At 39.9% G+C, this 14,549-nt stretch overlaps 1 protein-coding gene across 13 annotated transcripts in view; it reads left to right on the top strand.

Annotated features, from left to right (window-relative positions):
- The window catches only part of tjp1a (tight junction protein 1a), a 99,036-nt gene that overhangs the window by 23,776 nt on the left and 60,711 nt on the right, over window positions 1-14,549 (top strand). The window contains exon 1 of one of the 13 annotated variants that reach the window (XM_055011080.1): window positions 11,270-11,299. The exons of the other annotated variants lie outside the window; for them this stretch is intronic. Coding sequence (XP_054867055.1) covers window positions 11,285-11,299 — 15 coding nt within the window. The 5' untranslated portion in view covers window positions 11,270-11,284. Of the gene's footprint in view, window positions 1-11,269; window positions 11,300-14,549 lie in introns of those variants that run through there. 13 annotated transcript variants of the gene reach the window in all.

The following is a 14,549-nucleotide window of genomic DNA, read 5'->3' as shown; positions in this document are numbered from 1 at the left end:
ACTGTTTGAATCGTGAGGCTTTATGATTTTCAATGATTTATAGTTTTCCAAATCTGGTTCAAAGTGGGACAGTGCAAGTCACACATCACCAGCAGAATTTTCAGTTGGCTAATGTACAGGTCTGAATTTGTAATAAAAAGCCTTTTAACATGAAACCAAGCTATTTATCAGGTAGCACAAGCACTGAGATGTCCAGTGTGTAAAAGCTGATTAAAGGTATAAAAATCCATCATAGTGGCAAGTAGCCAACACCAAAACTGGGGCTCAACCTGAAGCATTTTGTAGCAGATAGTTGCATTTAACTGAATGGACTCCATGTAAACAATTGCTGCTCGTGAAATTGTCTCATTAAATGCCAAAAGGAAAAAATCTGTTTCAGACGAACAAAGTTAAGTAGCATTTGCTATGCCGAGCTTCCACATGTTGGAAAGCTGCCTGTGGATGCTGAATATGCAGTACTTCATCGTGCACTGGGTGGTCAGGTAGGCTTCTCAGTTATCTGTTGCACTGATGGCTGCACACCAGAAATGGCAAACCCTCAACACCAACTGACAGAGAGATTGGAAAAGAGAGATTACAAAACAGATTGATAAATGTGAGGGAGGAGTGGAGGTTATGACATGGATGGGCCGTATGAGGGATGAGAGAATGGTTTGACAGCGGGGTGCAGGATGTTCCGATTAGATGAATATATTTTCTCTGGATAGACAGGAGCCCTCCACAGACACCTTATAACTCATTCTCTTCATCCCTTGTTCTCAAGGCACAACAGCACAAAATTGCATTCCACATATGAGACGTTTATCTTACCTGAGTGGAAACAGGCCACTGAAAATTATCTGCTGCCTCTGGCTACGTGTGTGTGTCTGTGTTGTGCCTGCACCTTCGTGTGTGTCTGGGCTGGATATGGTATCACAGTAGCAACCGTGGTTATGTCTGAACAAATAAAATTAAATCCACAGTAGCACTGCACTTCTTGGATCATCATATTCATCATTAGTTTGGGAAAATAACAGATATCAGACAAAAATTACTGAGTTTTGTAAGATGAATTTTGCTCAACAGCTACTTTGGAGACTAACAGACTTTTAAATATATAAAAGCAAATGTTGAAATTGAGCACGTATCACTGATGCTGGAAGAACCAATGAGTTTCCATATTTGATACTGTTTAAGTCAAATTGTGAACACAGAACAGATAGTGGGTATAAAAATGCTTGTGTCTGCGTCATGTTGTGAGGCCAAACTTTTAAAGCAGGTGTCTTGGCTGTAGGGTGTTATTGTTCTCCACACAAACAGACATAGACACACACAAACACATGATTAAGCTTGAGATATAATGTCTGTAGATACATGATGCAATAGAGGGAAATCTGCACTTGAAATCAGTGGACAACATGTGACCTAGACCACAGCTTTGCTCTGTCTTTACCTGCCTCTAGGGGCAGCACTGCTGCTTTTATTATTGACAGTAGCACATTATCCAAAGGCAGGGATGTTGTATATTATTCTTTGTGTTTTCACTATTGTTTTCATAACGGTGTCAGTTCAAGTGTTGAATACAAGAAAGAAAGAAATGTTTACACTTTCATAAGAGATAACTAAACAGCAGTGTGGTTTAATATGCATGTGCCCTCTCTTGCATGCATGAGCATACATATTATATGCACATAGTCTTACACACACACACACACACACACACAGATATATATATATATATATATATATATATATATATATATATATATATATATATATATATATATATATATATATATATATATATATATATATATGGATGCTTGTTTGCTTGTTTTTGTGGATTTGTAACTTTTTGTTCTATTTCTGCTGCTTTGTTTTAATGTGCAAAGAAAAAATAGAGAGCTTAAGTACAGTTTTGAACTGCCTTTCTTTCACAATTCCATTTTCATATTGATTTACATCCATACTCCACTATATAGCCATAGAATATGGACTTTTATCTGCTAGCCATAGTTATTGACTTTTCACTCAGCATTAAATTGCTACACAGGCATTAATGTGTCTGTAAGAATAATTCATATCTTAGTGCAAAACTCCCATAGGCTATTCTAGTATACAATTAGGACTTCTGCATTTGATACTTAACAGGAGTGTTTTGCATTGTGGAAGTGCTGCTTTACTTAAACAGAAGATCTGTTTTGCCATGTTGGACAGTCAGTAAAACACCTCATTAACTGCATTTGCCATTAACCAGCAGCAAATCTATAAACTGTAGCTTTCAGGTTCCCTATGGCTTTCGTTTTGATAGCAGTGATTCATTAGCCTTTTAAAGACATGAAGCTTCTGCATAATGACATGCTCCCTGCCCCTCATGTTCGCTCATCCCGCGGCACTATGCATCCATAATGTCAGGCAGGAAGGGCAGGCAGGATCAATGTTGGTTCTACAGATAGATGAAGCGATGATCTATGACATCCACAAGAGCTGCCTGAAAGTGAGAAGGCCTTATTTAACACAGGGTCATATGGAACTGTTCACATTAAATTAAATTGATCAATCACTCTGGGTTTGTAGGATGTGTACGTGCATGCTGTGTGTGTGTGAGATCTTTGGAGAAGTGGCCAAAGGGATGCCTGACTGCATACATTGCAGGAAGTGTGTCTTCATATTAGTATGTCCGGCAGTCTGCTGTCCTCTGTGTGATATTGATTGGTCGCATTAGGGAGTCTGCAGGTCAGCGTTTCTCAAATGGGGACAGAAGAAGATGGAGAAGGGCAGAGAGGAGGCATGAAGGAACTACTGGAGGGCACAAGCAGATAGGATGATGAGAAGAAGACTTGTTGGAAGGACAGAAAACTAAAAGAAATTAGAAGGATGGGGAAAATTTATTGAAGAGTAGCGGTATTGTTTTGTTTTGGTCAAGTGACAACGAGCTGAGCTCCGCCCCTTCCCTGCCTTATAGTATTGATTTGATGTGCTACAGCTGGCTAAAGATGATCTATTGTTCTTGCCTTTGTGCTCGCTGTTTACGTGTTTGTTTACACGATATTAATACAAATGTCTGCTCGCCACCATACAGGTAACTGTCAATATTATATAAACAACAGTAAGCGCCGCTCTTGTCCTGTGATGTTTACTTAATTGAGTAGTGGAATTAATTTTATTGATCAGATCAAAGCAGCCGAGCATACAGCTCTCACAGTGGCACATAACTGCACCTCTGTGTTGTTTTCCTGTCAGATGCCTCTGTCCAGCTCACTACTCAAGGTGCTTGTGCCAGATAAGCTTTAATTTAGTCAAACTAACATGTAATTCTCTTACTAGATGTTTAATAGTCATTTTCAGCCTCAGTGACTGAGTGTGTTTCCTCAGTGACCTTCAGTTGCTCTGGTGTTTTGATGTAATTTTAGCTTCGCTTTCACATGCATCCCTGTTTGGGTCCCCGTGCTATTCGAGCTCCATTTCTGGTCTCCGTGCCGAAATGTTTTGCTCTGAATTATTTATCACTCTTAAAAGCAATTACAAACACCTTGTAGTCTTAAATAAAATAAAGCTAAGTGCCTTTATAAGTCTTCGCCTTCTGTAACAGTGTTGTTTTATTTTGCCTGTAGTTTGTGCACTGTTGTGTCCACTGTAAACATACAGTCGATGGCTCCTGCATAAGATGGGTTGAATTATGAAAAGAGAAGATTGGGTTAATTTATGACTTCAACATTCATCTTGTACCACGTGGCCACAGCAGCAGCCTCGTCTAACGAGATGGGATGGATTCTCAGCAGCTCAGAATTTAGGCCCCCTCCGCTGTTTCCATGGCAACACAATTACTTTGCCCTGGGTGTGGGAGGTTAGGGTGATAATGCACATAGGTTATCATAATGTAAATGGGCAGTGTTTTTTTATGTTGAGAGGGCACGAAACAGGCTGTAGTGTGCAGCTGTGTCAATTTTGTTTTTCTTCCAATGCTGTTTGTTGTAGCTTCTAAAGGAGAGAATATTTTCTGCCCCTCCATTGATGCTTCCTTCAAAGACAACAGCTATTATTGCATCAAGGATGACTGATAAATAACAAAGAATATTAGCCAAATGTTACTTGGTCCATATAATATTGTTATATATTACCCTTAAACTGATTAAACCACACAATCATTAATGTGATGTGACTGATGACATGTAGACTACAAGTCACTCATTTCAGCATCCATGTTAGCAGAGAGAAAGGATGCAAAGAAGGCAGGAGACTCATTATAGGCACACTGCAAGCATCATTACAATTAAAAGCTACATTAAACTCATGCCACTTCTATTATATGAGTCAAGCTGTTAACACCCAAGACACTTACACCTTCATTAACTGATAAATTATAAACATAAAATAATACAAACAATGCATTGCAATGGTACAGTGGAAATGTGAAAATGTAGAAGAAAGCCCTGGTAGGCAATACAAGATACGTAGAACTAGGTGCTTCTGTACTGATCATCATTAGTAGATGTTTAGAGTATAACATTTTCTGTATGACTTGTCTTTAAGGTGTTAATTATCAAAAGATGTTAAAATTCAATTGAATATTTGGAAAAGTTTGAACTCATTTTGAGTTGCTCATCGCTCCTCACCTTCTACTGAAGCATTTTAACAGCCAAATTTTTAAGTTTTTATCTTCAGCGACTCATAAAGCAGCATTTCTGATTCTCCTTTAGCCAGGTTTTTCCTGTGTAGAGGATTTTTTGCCCCCTCTAAAGAGATTTTAGTTAGATCCTAAGGAAAATCACCAGCACCAAAATCCATCCATCCATCCACACATTATCTATACACCTATACCTAATCCTCATGAGAGTTGTGAGGGGGCTGTAGCCTATCCCAGTTAACTTAGGGCGAAGGCAGGGGAAACCCTAGACAGGCCGCCAGTCCATCGCAGGGCCACATATAGAGACAAATAAGCAAACTCACGTTCACACCTACGAGCAATTTAGAATTACCAATTAGCTTCAGTATGTTTTTGGACTGTGGGAGGAAGCCATAGTGCCCAGAGAAAACCCACGCATGCACAGGAAAAGCATACAAACTCCATGCAGAAAGATCCAAGGAAGGCCTGGACGTGAACCAGGGATCTTCTAGCTGCAAGGTAAAGGTGCTAACCACCACGCCACTGTGCAGCCCCAGCAACAAACTGATTTTAAAAATATATATATAGATTTTTTTTTTTAACTGCAAATCTATGTTATTTACTTGTGCATAATACACATTTTTGTTTGACAAATAGAAATATAATGGACAGATTGTGCTCATTCTGATTGCCCGTTTTGCCCAAGTTACTGTTTACACAAGGGCATAAGTAGATTTCTTGCTAGAAAGAGGATATAATCTATTTTGCCAATGAAAGCTTTGACTTACTTGACTTACTGATACAAGCCGATTGCATGTTGCATAACTAAACAAAGATTCTCAAAACTAAGTAAAAGATTTATTGCACAACAAGCAACTTAGAGTAACTAAAGCAAGTTTTTTATGTATGGACAAAGAAGGAGTAAAAAGAGGTGGAGAACACAACAAAATACACTGATCTTGTCCTGCGATGATTTGTTTAAAACAAATGTAAAATATAAAGTAATGAGTGAAAAAGCTCTATTTAAAGTATAATGTGTCAAAATTCAAATTTATGGAAGACTTGAATTGTTAATTGTTTTCTGTGTTTTAGAACTTTATGTTACTAAGCAGTATGCTGAGAAAATGTTTTGATCAAAGTCATCTCAGTCAGATTATAAATCTAGAAATATGAATTTGTAAGCAGTATAAATTGCACCTCCTATTTCTCTGATGTCTGTTACATATCAGTGGATGTACAGATTACAGCATCTCCTCTTTCTCTGTACTTTAATGTGTATGTTGCGCTCTTTCAGCAATGTCAGTCTCCCCAGTGCTGCATGTGTACAGAAAGATCTCTCTGTCTCTAACCTTTTCCACCGTGCAGGCACCTCCAGGGGCTCTCATTTCACGTTTGACTTTTATTTTCCCTCTCAACTAAATCGGCCACCAGAAATGTGAAACTTTGTCAAGTGAGATGCCTCTGGGAGAGTCATGATGCCAACCTGCAATCTGGCTTTCCGTCTGCAGAGAGGAGTAAATCGAGGGATCAAAGAAAATGAAGAAAAGAGAAAACAAGGGGGAATAAATGGGTTAATCAGTGCCGACGAATGCATGGAGATGTGTGTGTCTTCCTGCCTGTCACTGCATGTGTGTCTGTCTTTGTATGTGCGTGCCTCAGGAGGACTGCTTGCTCGGGGACAGGGGGGCTCTCAGGATGGATTCGTCAGAAGCCAGGGGCTGTGCTGTGCACCATTAGGATCAAGGTTGCTATTTCAGGATGCTACCTGCTGAGGGATGTACTCTGCTCACAGTTTTGATGGCCCCTCCGCCCAAGTCCATTAAACCAGGCAGAGATGGCCTGTGCCGCTGCTGAGTAACGGTGAATGGGCCTACTTTCACAAACTGACCAGCTATTTTAGTGCAAATATTAGATGTTTACGAAACCAATACCCACACACTTTCATAAATGATTGTAGTTGTTTACCTGTACTGAACTTTATAACTAATCTCAGGTCTGGTCGTGGCACTGATGAGCTTTTGGTGCAATTTTGTCCTTATCTGAGAAGTCTGTCCTTAGGCACGACCTTTTGTAGGATTGCATAACATACTTTAGGTGGGGCACTAACAGCAGTACAGAGTGAAGCCAAGCCACTTTCACTTCTGCTGCTCTTTGACAAAGGATCGTCCAAAGATCCACAATTTTGCTCCAAAGATCTTCGTCAAACTACCCTTAGCTTTTGCTGTTAATAATCGGACTACTTCAGTATTTAAATTAATAAAAGTGAGAGCAGGGCACTGTGTGTACCTGTAATACTCATCTTGTGGGGACATGAATCTATTTACACACTCACTCTCTTAAATTTGGTGGTAAAAAGCAAGATTTTAGGGTCAAGACTTTGTTAAAGGTTAGGTAAACAGTAATTATGGTGACTGTCATATTAAGGTTAGAGTACCTCTCCAGGAAATGCTATGTAAGTTGACATAATGTCCTCTGAAGTGATGGAATCACGACTGTGTTTGTGTGAGGATGCATTTGTGTGTGTGTGTGTGTGTGTGTGTGTGTGTGTGTGTGTGTGTGTGTGTGTGTGTGTGTGTGTGTGTGTGTGTGTGTGTGTGTGTGTGTGTGTGTGTGTGTGTGTGTGTGTGTGTGTGTGTGTGTGTGTGTGTGTGTGTGTGTGTGTTTCCTTTGGGGAAAATGAATCAGCATTCTTTGCTGATTGACTTCCACAGTGCAGAGACACAAACTGACCTCTGTGGCCTTTTGGGGTTAAAGGTCACATCTAGCTAAGAATTAGCTGCAGATTTTTGACACATGGGTTTAAGGAGGCATAAAAGCAGCTGAAATCATGACTTTGTATTGTTCTGTCTTATTTTGGTTAGTTAAAATATAGAAATAATACAATTAGAATGACTTTCTATCATCTTAATTGTGTTGTAATCACATTCACTTCATGAGTCTAACAAGGATATAGAAGCCTTGGAAAACATAGTTCCTGTCCAATGCTTCAGTATCTATCATATATACAGGAATTAGTTCCTCTTTCACCTGAGCATTGCTGTGCAGTACACCTGTGTGGCCACTAATAGTGCTTCTGCTACACCAAAAGAATTAAAAGGCGACCAAAGCGCTTCTCCAGTCAAACCATCGGGAAAAACAGGTCAGTGAGAGCTGTAATCCTGCAGAGGGCAGAGTTTCTCCACGAACCATCTCAGCGCTGCCACTGAGCGAACCGCTGACCTCCTCAACACTGGTCTCCATTTTAACTGTCTGAATGGGAAAAAGTGATGTATTTATAAATGGAAATATTTCATAAATATTTCATATATATATATATATATATATATATATATATATATATAGGATGGTAAGGAAGAGTCAGAAAAATAAGCCATCATCTTACATAAATTATGAGCCAAAAATAGGTGGAAATCTTCCATTTGATTACTGTTTAAACAGTGATAAGAGTAGTCTGTTTTGTGAATTTCTACACTCTCTTAATTTGAGGAAAATAACCACACTGATTTTAATTTGGTTAAATGTGTATATTACAGCATCTAGTAAAACTTGTCACAGATCTTCTGCAGATGTCTGGACTGTTGTGGCTCCCTCTGTGACTTCATGGGCAAAGCAGATGCCAGAAAATTTAATTAACTGAAATCGACATTCCAGAAAGGCCCACTGGGGATCTCGCTGCCAAGTAGAGTGGCAGATCTGTGTAGCATCAGAGAAACAGAGAGTGAAAACGAAAGAGATGGGGGAAGAGGGATGATCACAGAAGCTGCACTTTAGTGTCATTTGCGTATTGCTAACAAAATAAATTTCACATCATGTTTTATCTACTGGCTGTTGAGAAATAATGAGTTTTATCACTGAAATAAACAGCTGTGGTTCATTTGCTTGTGAATGCTGTTGTCAGAGTTAAATATCAGCATTGAAATGACAGTCTAAGTATTTTCTTCTTACTGCTGAAGAAGACTGTGTGGACAACAAGTACAAAATGTTCTGCTGTTTTGTTCTTGTTCTTGTTGATGAAACTGAAAAGGGAGATATGAACTCCCCCGTGAGTCTTCTCATATTTATGAGGCAGTGTCAAGACTTAGCTGGAGATATTTCATTAAAAATGAGAGAGGGGGCAGAGAGGAGAGCGGCGAGGGATGACTGATCAGTCAGGTGATAGGGATTTTATCATCCATGGGTCAGCGCCTTTTCTCGGAGCCTGCCATAGCCTTTTCTAACTTTCTGTTGCCGCTTTTGAACATTGCATGCAGTCTGCCTGGTGCCAACTGTATTAACCCAGAAGTTCAGTCGGGCTGCAACGAATAAAGGTGATATTTTATGCGTTTTCTTTTCTGAATCTCTACCCAGCTTACACCAAAGACCATTGTGAGAGGAGCACAGGTTCGAAGAGTCGCCCTCATACAGTGTATAGAAGCTCCCTCGGTGCCTCAGTGACGTTTGCCAGTAGATTAACTGTCCTCATATCCCTGCATCCCTTGTTATTTCTCCAGCTTGTTTTCTTTTCATAAAGCTGGCTACCCTCCTTAGTCCTGAAGGAGGCTGGCAGACTGACAGGCTGTTGGAGAAGCCAAGCAGGTGGGGAGGAATACCAGGTAGGGATGGTGTGATGGGAGACAAACTGGGTGCAGAGGAAGATGTGTTGCTCGGGTGCTAGCAGAGGTCACAGTACTACAAACCCCTCCATTTGGTGCAGGCACAGTGACCGTCACAACTCTGTGACGTTGTCGCTTTAGATCGTGTCTTCTCTGCGTGAAGAGCTACGTTCTTGTCAGACAGAGTGGCAGCCCGACACACATCCTTGTACATGGGCACACATATATACACACAATGATAGACATTGGCTTTGTCAGGAAAAAACCTGGTAGAAAGGGGGGAAGCATCACCTGCTTTTAGAACAGAGGGAGCTGTTCTAAATCCATAAACTCGGAGATAAAAATGAAAATAACATGAACAAGCTGTGAGGATTTTTGATCCAGAAACTGTCCCAGACTGATGATTTATGGCCTTCATGATTGCAACGGTTACAGTTCAGACTTGCAGGCTAAAATGTTGTTGCTCATTTGATTGACAGGGGAGGCGGCTGGATGTATTGGTGACAGCCCTGCTGGCCCACCAAGCTCCACCTCTCTGTAACAGCAACTCAGTCATCATAGCTGCTGATGGTTTGTCCCTAATGGTGACCCATAAATAAAGCAGCAACTAATGGAGAGAATTGATTTCCAGAAGCATGGAGGAGTGGTGGAGATTTATGCTACGAGCCAGACTCTGCTGCAGTGCTGTATATCACTCTTTCTGATAGGTTTTGCCCTTCATCTTTTTTTCCAGCCCATCACTCTGCTTCTGACTATAGTGCCCAGAACAGAGTGTTCCCGCTTTTTTTGAGATTATAACATTTGCCAAATGTCTTTTTGCCCCCTTTGATCTTCACTTGGTTTATCTACCCATTTTATTCACCTATGTGCTCTGCTCACCTGGTCTGTAGCAGCTTTGTTTTTCTCTCTGCCCCGTGTCTGTCTGTCTCACTCTCTCATATGCACACACTCACCTTATTATAGTCCAAGTGAAGTTGGCTAGACTCTAACAGACCAGCCTCTGAACTTTCTGGAATCTGCTCATTTTGCTGATTTTCTGTTTGAGTGGCTCAGGCTACAGATCAGAGTTGTCTCAGATCCAAAGTAGAGATTTTACCTTTAGGTTATCAAATCATCCTAACAGTGCATCAGACAGAAGCTGTGTTGTAGAAAAAAATATTCTTCAAGTAAAATGTTGTCATTATTCTCCGTCTTGCTGGTTCTTCGACATTTTTTATTGCTGAGATTCTAAGCAGTCTGCTGATCTGATCTGTCTGATCTGCATGCTCAAGAGATCCCATCATTTCCTGTAATCCAGCTCTCTGATTCACTTACATAGTTAATCCAACTATGCAGCTACATATGGATTGGCTTGCTCTAGATTTTGCACATTGTATGGCAGATGTTCTCCCTGCTTTGTGCTGCTGCTGTGGGTGCCTGTGTGCATACATATGTGTTGGTCCATCCTGCTGTGGGCATTCAGGTGCTTCTAGCACCAGGAGCCATAACAGACCTGAGTTTATTAATTTTGTTCATTTCCTCTCGTCTGTTCGCCTTTGGCCGCTTGGCTGCTCGGCTCTCCAGTCCAACATTCCACACACTCCACTGGAATTAAGGGAGAGGCCTGCGGTGAGGCAGAGAGTGAGCTCAGGAATGTCTCTGTTATCACAGGGAGAGAGGATGGAGGGAGGAAGGGAACAGGAGGTCAAGCTGGAGGGCCCCACCGCTGTTAGGCCAACTTCAGTCAGGACTGCTGGAGTTGTAGGGGTTCCATCATCAAAGCTTTGATCACTGCACACAGCCCTGCCCATAGGCTTGTATTACCACAGAGGTGCATGCCCCCAGCCCAATCAGAATGCATAGGAATCTAATTTTAGAACTGCTGCTTTTTAAATCAATATCTCCAGTCCGATCAGTGGCAGTGTCATGTAGATTATCTCACGGCTTTCACAGATGTCACACCGGGTTGGCTCTGCTCTCAGTCCACAGTGTGTGCTGCTGAGGATCATTCACTCACACAGGCAAACGCTCTGACTTGCATTCTGCACGTGCAAGTGGAGAGACGCATACACGGGCTAAAGCATCCCTCTGGGTTAACCGTAGCTGGAGTCAGACCGTGTGCAGGCATATGCACGCATGTGTGGTGAGTGAGCGTGAGAAACGGGTTGATATTTTATGATGAGCACAAGGCGAATCAGATGGCATGTTTCCGAAGGTTGTAGTTGAGCAGAGTGGTCTTATCTTGCCGGTATTTGCATGATATATTATTTGTTGGTGTTTGATGCTAATATGTTTAATTCAAGCTGGTCATGTTTGTTTTCGTGGAGAAAGATGAAAGGAAATATTTTGGTTATTTAAATGTAAAAGGATTTAGTTTTTTTCAGCATTCTCTGCTACTCTAGGGCAGCTGTCATTATTCTGTATCTCTTTAACACTTGAACTGTGCAAAGTCACTTGAATTTATTGTGCTGATGTTAAGTCAGTTTTTTTGTGTGATGCCTGCTCTGCATCCTCTTTAACTCATTGTATGTGTGTTGTGGGCTTTGCTGACGGCAGCAAATTAGGAATGAGAAAAAAGAATGAAAGAAGTGTGGACCTTATTAACACTAATGAATCCAATGAAAGTGAAGACAGAAATTCCAGGCTGGTGAGATAAAACCAAATTGTTTTCTAAGCGCCTTGTGGCTAAAGGAGACAGCGAAAACAGTCTGAAGTTTGCTGTCTAATAAATTTTAGAAGCAAAGCAAAGTTTATAAGAGAATTTATGGATCTAATTTTAAAATGTTTTTCTGTCCACTGACTGCAAGGCGGTTTCAGTGCTTTGGTGACTCAGTGGGTAGTTAGTATTGTTGACTCATAGCAAGAAGATCCTGTTCTCAGAGACCTTTCTGTGTTGTGTTCCTTCATATTTGCATGGGTTTCTTGCTGATGCTCTCCATTCCGTCCATGCTAGATACATGCATGCTGGGTATTATATGATGCTGTACCATTTCTTGACTGGTATCTGCACTGTAGTTGTATCCAGGGCCCTTCACTGTAGCCAACCACTGTTCCTAGATAGGTGGGTCAGATGCAAAGGACAAATTTTAAGAATTCTTTCTTCTTTGTAATGCAAGAAAAATGCACAGTGTAGCATGAAGACAATGTATAAGATGGAATTTTTCTCACTGGCAGCTCAGTCCTATAAAGCTTCTCTATAATGCCTTCAGTTCAGTGTTTCTGTGTGAAGTTTCAATGAAAGGATTTCAGTGTGAAATCCGTTTAATCTTGTCCATGCATAATGTCGTGTAGCCTATATATGAACACAAAGGGGATTATTTTCATCCTTTTATTATTCCTGTTGTAGATTTGAGACAAAGCTCACGGTGTAATGCACCAAGTATTTTTCCAACACCTGAATATTAACAGCAGTAAAGTTGATTACATTTTGCTAAAAATAACTGAAAACAATTAGAGATGGAAATCTGTAATTGAAATCACAAATTCACACTGGAGTATTTCAGTTGCCACTATAATGATATTTATAAACCAAAAATTGTATTTTTTAGATTTATATATATATTTATATGTAATCATAGGTTAACTGCTGTGATTCACATCCTTCCTGGTATAAAATGCTGTTGTCCTGTAGAGGCCTAGTATGTCATACAGTCTGACCTTCCCGCAGGACTGCTGCCCCTGCACATTACACACTGACTAACTGCATGACAACAGAACTAATCACAGCCTTGTAGCTGTGGTCTGCATAATGTTCCCTCTGATACACTATAATTAAAGATATGTATGTTCCATTAGTTGAACACTTTTGCAATGAGACCATGTCGTTTTTATGTCATTTCATAATTTGTGGCTTCATTTATTTTGAATCTTAGAAAAAAAAGATAATCACAGAATTCTGACCACGATTTAATATTCAAAGCCTTCACATTGCTCGTGTATGCTTTTGCATTTTATTATTGTTATTGAAAAATTCAGTAGAATTAAAGTGTCAGCTTTTCTAGCACTGAAAATATGAATTTGCAATTATTGCTAAATTTCTAGCAATAATTGCAAGCAAAATTTCTAGAAAAACTCACCTGGCACCACTGCTCAGTCCAAACATTAGTGGAATAGTAATGCAGACATGAAGTGTTTTTTACTCTGAGTTCCCTGGTGTTGTTGTCCCAGCAGGGCTGTTTCCATATGTTGTTTGCTGTACATGTCACATGGTTCGGCCAGTGGCACTAGTTCAGCTGAGGGGGCCTCAGGTGATACAAGAGCTGTAAGCAAACAGACGAAGATAACATCTCCACACTAAGCTCTGTTGCCTGTTGGTGATGCAGCAAAGGCAAATACAGTGGTCATACTCACGTTTTTGTTTTTTCTCAGTTTTGCTGACACATTTTCATTTTGTCTTTTATTATGTTATCTATTAAACGTCAAGAAAGAAATAATATGATTAAAACATGGAGTCATTTAACAAGTGGTGCAGCAGAAGAACACATTATAATGATTTTGCTTTTGTCTGTGTCATGGATAGTGTAATGTTATATAACCTAATGCATGGACTAACACTATATTGCCTTTAATTAATTAAAGTTGTTACAATCCAAGATGAAATAATGACGACATATTAGCTTAATTTGTCAGTGTTGCTGGTGGGTAATTTTATTGTCTGAGTATGGGATATGGGAGATGCTGACTTCATGTAAAATCATTTGTAGCGCTTTGATATATCAGCTTTTCCTTTTATTGTAGTCTGAAAACTAAACAATGCAAGGATGTTCTGAGATTTTACAGACCAGAAAATTAATTTACAATAAATTCTCTAATTAATCAATAACAAACATTACTATGAGTTGCAAACCTAATATTTTTGTACATAGACTGCTAAATTTACTCCTAAATTTCACCCTTCATGACACTTCACAGCAAGCAAGTCTACATTATTTCAAAGAAAATGTAACAGTATGGTCAGATCAACATGTACCTTTTGGGGTCATGATTTGGTACATTTTCAGTAGAACAAAGAAATCAAAATAAATGAGTGCAATAGCATTTTTTTGTCTCACTCAAACGCTCGTGTATTGTCAGTAAGAAAAAAACGGCAAAAATAAATCATCGTAAATGACAGAAATGTCACTTTCTACCTTGGAGGTCACTCTACCAGGGCCACATTGTATCTCTTATAAGAAAACAAGCCACTGACATTTTTCTAAGGTTACCAAGCATGGCAAGCTCACTGAAGTGATCGTCTGGTACAAGAATGACTAAAAGGGATGTAGCATTTTCGTGCTTCATTTCTGTCGCATCAAATTTGATAAAGCGGCAGAAGAGACTTTTAGAACGGATTCAGTAGCATCAGTGTTTACTGAACCATTGCTATAGGGCTGCTATTTACTCTCACAGAACTA

This window comes from Amphiprion ocellaris, chromosome 1 (assembly GCF_022539595.1).
Source record: "Amphiprion ocellaris isolate individual 3 ecotype Okinawa chromosome 1, ASM2253959v1, whole genome shotgun sequence".
NCBI classification, from domain to species: domain Eukaryota; kingdom Metazoa; phylum Chordata; class Actinopteri; family Pomacentridae; genus Amphiprion; species Amphiprion ocellaris.
This window is presented reverse-complemented; position numbering and strand designations above follow the sequence as displayed.